This window comes from Aphelocoma coerulescens (assembly GCF_041296385.1).
Source record: "Aphelocoma coerulescens isolate FSJ_1873_10779 chromosome Z unlocalized genomic scaffold, UR_Acoe_1.0 ChrZ, whole genome shotgun sequence".
NCBI lineage: Eukaryota > Metazoa > Chordata > Aves > Passeriformes > Corvidae > Aphelocoma > Aphelocoma coerulescens.
This window is the reverse complement of record NW_027184085.1, coordinates 61,709,726-61,715,725: the sequence shown is the minus strand read 5'-3', so window position 1 is coordinate 61,715,725 and position 6,000 is coordinate 61,709,726. Positions and strand designations below refer to the sequence as shown.

Below are 6,000 nucleotides of genomic sequence, written 5' to 3'. Positions count from 1 at the left end.
ATAAAAAAAGTTTTGAAATATCACGTTTAATTTCAGCTAGCAAGAAGTTAATCCCATGTTAATTACAATGAAATTTTGCTGCATATTTTCACACTATAAGGATCAGATTGTTACTTTATATAAGTTATGGTTTAGATTGATACCGTATTTCCAGAGGTTATGGTGTTTTGCTCAAGAACTGGTCTTCATACTTTAAGAATTTATGAAATTATTTTAGAAGATTTTGTTTCCTGAAATTATTACATATCACTTTTATGTTTCTTCTACTAATTTTTCCAAGTCTTAAAAAGTTTTTATTTTTATTTATTTAAGTTTAAAAATCTAAGACTCATTCCCTATCAATTGTGCAACCTAATTGTCCCAATCTTCTGTTAGCCAGTTCTCTCTCTTTTGGAAAGCTCATTGCATGAAAGTAGTTTTTAGCTTGTGGATCAATCACTTGGGATATCTACGTGTACCATTTTGTAGTCAGAAAGTTCAATATTTAAAATTATAGTTTTGATGGATACAATTATTATAGATTGAAAACTATTGGCTCTAAGAATTATGGAATTTAAATATTTGCAATGTAACTGTTATAACTGATGCAATATTTTGAGACAATTGGTTAAAACTATTATTGATAGCAAGTTACAAAATGAATTTTTTCTTATCTATTTCTGAGAAAGAGAAGGAAAAATGTTCTGGTTCTATTTATTTATTAAGTTCTTCACAATGGATTAAGAATGTGATATATCAAAAGCTTTCCACAACTGAGGAGAGCTGGCAAGGATAGGAGTCAAATAGTAAGTGATGAACATTGTTTACTGAACACATCATTAGTTGTGTATGATAGCATTGTGCACATATAAGAATGGATCTTAGCGGAAAACCAACCACAGGTATTGGAAATTTTCTTTCCTTTTGCAATTTCAAAGCTAAATTGCCAATATTTTTGAAAAAGTACATACCTGTGACATTAAGAGCACTGACTATTATGTAAAAATGTACAGAACATTTCAACAAAGAGTCAATGACCAAAGCAAGCCTCAAAGTGTGTAATACTACTTTTCATTATTATTTTACTAACACTCCAACAGATGCGATTCATAACTTTCTATAACTATGCACTGCAACTGAGATGTTATATCTCAAAAGAAAGCAAAATATTCTGATGTCATATAGTAGCTCCTTTCTTTAAATCTTCATGTTAAGCAGAATAAAATAATCAGTCTTGAAGTGTAGATCAGTACATTCAGTTTTTCCCCAGACACACAGGGATTATATTTATTCCTACCTTGAGTTATTATTAATGCCAAATATCTTTCAGCTTTTTACACTAATCTAAAACCTTCTAATAATGTAAGTACAAGAAAATATTTCACAGAGAATGCTTACACATATGATATTGGTATATCATTACATATGATACTGGTAGTGCTTTTGCATCCTAACATTAGCAACATTTCTATGTTGTACTGAAATCACAGCATCGCAAAACATAGTGATGAAATACCTTTACTTTTAAGTACCAAAGAATAAGAATAAATATCTCCTTTTCAGTCACAGCAGCCTGATGAACATCTAGCTTTACTGTTATTCATATTGGCTATTACATGCTCATCTCTGCATATACACATGTATTATGAGAACACATTGATTGTTGAAAATCAATACAGCATACAGATCTAACAGAAAGCTCCCCAGAAAAATTTCAGCTGGTGGATTCTTTGCTGTGTCTCTCCTCTATTCATGATGTAAAGCAATCCCACAGAATGAAATACTAAACCCATTAACAATGAGAAAGCCTTTAACATCCACAGAAAATTTTCACTCCTGATAGAAAAAGGAACCCTTATTGAGGACTGTGTACGTAAACATCCCTCTCTGTTTTAGGGAACCAGACTGCATTAAAAGTACTTTACAATGCTAATTTACTCCAACACCTCTTGAAAAACTCAGCAAGATCACCATGCTATAAAATATCTTCAAACTCAATTTCTTCACCTTTTCTATAAAAAATAATCATCTTCTAAGGAATAGCCAGAGTTTTCTTATTATGAAATGCTAACAAACAATGAGATAAAGTCTCTGTGCAAGTCAATATTTCAGGATAGATAAAGCCCAGCTTGTAGGAAAAAGTTCATTCTAAAAGAATGAACATTAGAATACTGGGTCCCGTGCTTAGCTTCAGTAAGACAACTGACAATCTTGTGTTTCTGGGCTAGAGACATAGGCAATTTAAAAGTTAATCCTGTTGGAAAATTTCAAATTATTAAACAGTTTGAATTATTGTACTTTTTCCATTAATCTGAAGTTTATAGATGAGAAGAAAGATGAAACAACTTACACTGCACTTATCTGTGCTTTCTCTAATTTAAAATGTAAGACTCACAGCCTGCCAGTTGCAGATATGTCTACTAGTCGACACTCATGGAAGCAGTACAAGAATCAAGTCAAGTACAAAGTGAACTCTCCTCTGGTTAATCCTTCCGGGCTCTGGCAATTGATTTAAAGACTGCTTGACCTGGAAGTTGTATCTGGATAATTGTGGTTTATGGTGATGCATAGGTTATGCTGGGGGGGGAGGAGGAGGTTGGTTGTAAGCCTTTTTTTAATGTGTTCCATGATTTAATTACGCGCAGATTGTTTTGTGATGTCACAGATTGTTTTATACTAGGATATGGTCAAGATTTTTCTACTATACAAAATGAACCTCTATTACACAGAAGGACCTCAATGGAATTACATTTATTTTTTGGAATACTATCAGTTGATTAATTTTGTTACTAAGCTTGTGACCCTTCAAATAATTATTAAGACCAATGTTCTGAAAAAGGAAATAAGATCAGAACATAAAAATCAACCCATCTCTTTGGAATAAATAACATCAACTTGCCCCTGGGCTTACATCTATCCTGTGTTTCCACAAGACCTGTCAGAAAAATAACCTATTCCACCTTGGGCTATGTAGAGACCAATACAAGTATCCAGTCATAAATTCACAGAGAAGATTATACTGTACCTATTCTTATGCAATGTTAAATGTCTCTATGCCACTACAGCATTTAGGTGAAATTAATGAATAATTGTCTTACCTCCATTCCCCAAATACACTTTCCTGCACAGGAGCTATTTCTTTTCCACTCTGATTTTTTAAATTTATTTCTAATCTTTAAGAACATGATAAAACTATTACTAGCTAAAAGTGGTACTGTAATATGAGTTAAATTTTCTTCATAATTACAGGTGAACTATTTATTTTCTTTTTCCTTTTTAATACTTTTACAGAGACTTTATATGCAGCTTTCCCTTGTTTTGGTCCTAGTTTTCCCATGTACAATCTGAAATCTTTGGCTACGCATATCTGACCTGCAGAGGACAAGATATATGCAGGGTTTAACTGATTCTCATAAACTTTATACACAGCTGTATTTTCAGTGAAATGTTCTTCTAAGGAAAAGCAAAAGATATTAGTGACACAATTTCTTTTAAGCACTTAAGAAAAGTCAACTGAATACAAATTGTTTTCCACTCTTCTGACAAGTATCCCCAATAAAAAACTGAATACAAATTGTTTTCCACTCTTCTAACAAGTATCCCCAATAAAAATCTGTAACTTTAACAATTTATTGATACAGGGAACACATTTCCACAATGCCTCCAAACACAAGAAGATATATGCCATGTTTTCTTCTGAAGCTCCCATGCTGCAAAAAACTGAAGCAAATGGGTTACTTCTATGCACATGAAGATTTACAACAAACATGGTGAGGTTCTGCTCTTACAGGAGTGTGTTTGGGTTTAGGGCCACTCTTCCATCCTTCAGTGTCCCTCATCATATTACACTATTCTTAAGGCTCCTTATCTGTACATGGGAGGACCCCTGGGCATTCCTGGCTGCATCCCTGGGAGGCATGGATTTCCAGGTGGATAGCCTGGCACTCCAGGCCTCCTGGGCCCTGGTGGCCTTGTCACAGCTATGGATGGTGGAGGAAGGTTTCCTCCCCGGCCCTGTGGAGGATAGTGGCCATTCAGGGCAGGGCCAGGATGCTGGAGTATCTGAGAGGAGCTGACTTCTTGTGGCTGGGCTGTCTTCTTTGATTCATTGCCATCTTGTCCTTTCTTGCTGTCTGAAATGTGTTTGGAGGACAGAATTAACAAATGAGCATGCAGATCAGAAGTTCCCTGACAGTGAAATCCAGCAGCTGCTTGACCACCCTAGAGTGCAGTACAAAGTCTGGGCCTCCCCTGCCAACACCTGGGGTTATGCACCTTCATGACCTTTGTGCTGTGTTTTCCATCCAGTTCTTTCTGCACGGCTCCCATGCGGGCAGGTGGGGACTTTCTCAAGATGCAGTTAGATACCATCTACCCATGGTGATGAAGGCAGTAATTACACATGGCTCTTGCAAAGACAGTCATCTCTAACTTGGGTTTCCCTCTTAGGCTCGAGGCAGTTTAGTGGCTGTAGGGCATACATGCATGATGAGGGAAAGGAAACAGCCAGCAAAATCCCTCAGGTCAGACTGACACCCACCTGCCCCAGCCAGGCTTTCAGATAAGGATTGCTTACTGTGTTCTCAGTACACCTTCTCCAGGCGAACCTGACACAGGTGAAAAATGCTCTCTTGCATAGCTCTGGGTCAACAAAATATGACAGAAGGGTAGGAGATTTAGGCTTTGACTGGTTTGTGATAGATGAAATGGATCACTGAAACTTAAACCAGGCTTTAATTTTTTTCAGCAGGACTGAGACTTTCAGTTCATTATAGTTCAGCTTTTTGCTTTGGTGCCTCTGGGTATGGAATAATGTTGCAAAATTTCTTAAACAAGCCAAAGAAAGAAATGTGAACTGGAGATTAGGTTAATATTTGTGATTCAGTATTTTGAAGGTGTTTCAGGAGATTATAGAAGAGGAAGCAGGCAAGTCTGTGAGGAAGACTAGGATCATACATACATGAATTCCTCATCCTGAGACATTCAGACCAGATCTTACCTTTGTTTGGAGTGGATTCATCTTGCTTGTCTCCTTTAGGCTTTGCCTGTGGTGGTTCTGTCTCAAATGGATTTTCCTCTTGTTCATTTGATTTTTGTGCCTTTTGTTTATTTCTTCTTTTATTTTCTTCTGCTTGCTAATGATAGGGAGAGAGAAGGGATCTTTCAGTGACCTGAACAGCTTCTCTAATATTCTGTAAAATGCAAAATATCAATAAGTCTCAATTCTTACACTTTGTAACTTCTTTTTAAGTTCCAAGTTAGCTTCCTTGTAGGATTTGGATGTCGCGTTGAGATAATAAAGACTCAGGCTAAATGTAAAGAATAATAGTTTCTTGTTAGACAGTGATTTAAATATAAAGACTCAGAACATTCCTATAGCAACCATTACAGTTGTAATAGCATAAGCTCTGTATCTTTTTCTCATTTATTATGTTTAATCAGTACTAGTATTTTGACAATGAACAATGTGCTTCCTTACATTATGAAGCAGGCACTGTTATTTCAGGGGGGGAAAAACAAAAGAATTTATTCTATCTATTAATATTCTACACTCAATCTTACAGTATTTAAGAAAGATGTTTCATTAAGTAGCGCTTAACTGTGAAGTGACTTCTATAGAACAACGTATAAAAGTTAAATAAGTTGCATGACACACCTTAAAAATGCGTAAATCATATTTATGAAAGTTTCTGAACAAATATAGTAAGCAATCTGAAATACTGCCAAAAAACAACCAAAATAATATTCCTTTTTTTTTTTCAATTGCTACCTCCCTCTTCTACTAAGCAAAAATGTAGGAACATTTTAATCTTCTAGTGTATGGAATTACTATTGTGATAACTCTATGAAATTAGTAGTCCTCAACATCCTGATTTAGTAAGAAAAAATCTGCTATGAAGTCTTTAAGAGACATAAGGAGTAAATAATTAATCAGCATATGCTGTTTCCTCTGCTTTGCCTGATTTTGCCTTGTATTTTCCCTTTCCTTTTTTTTCTCTCTTACTTTTAGTGTCCTTACCC

General features: G+C 35.4%; 1 protein-coding gene across 1 annotated transcript in view; it reads right to left on the bottom strand.

Annotated features, from left to right (window-relative positions):
- Nucleotides 1–689: 689 nt before the first annotated feature.
- The window catches only part of TMC1 (transmembrane channel like 1), a 98,391-nt gene continuing 93,080 nt past the window's right edge, over nucleotides 690–6,000 (bottom strand). Inside the window, exons 21-23 of the mRNA XM_069001782.1 lie at nucleotides 5,210–5,288; nucleotides 4,979–5,114; nucleotides 690–4,112 (exon numbers count right to left, since the gene is read on the bottom strand). Coding sequence (XP_068857883.1) covers nucleotides 3,844–4,112; nucleotides 4,979–5,114; nucleotides 5,210–5,288 — 484 coding nt within the window. The 3' untranslated portion in view covers nucleotides 690–3,843. The remainder of the gene's footprint in view (nucleotides 4,113–4,978; nucleotides 5,115–5,209; nucleotides 5,289–6,000) is intronic.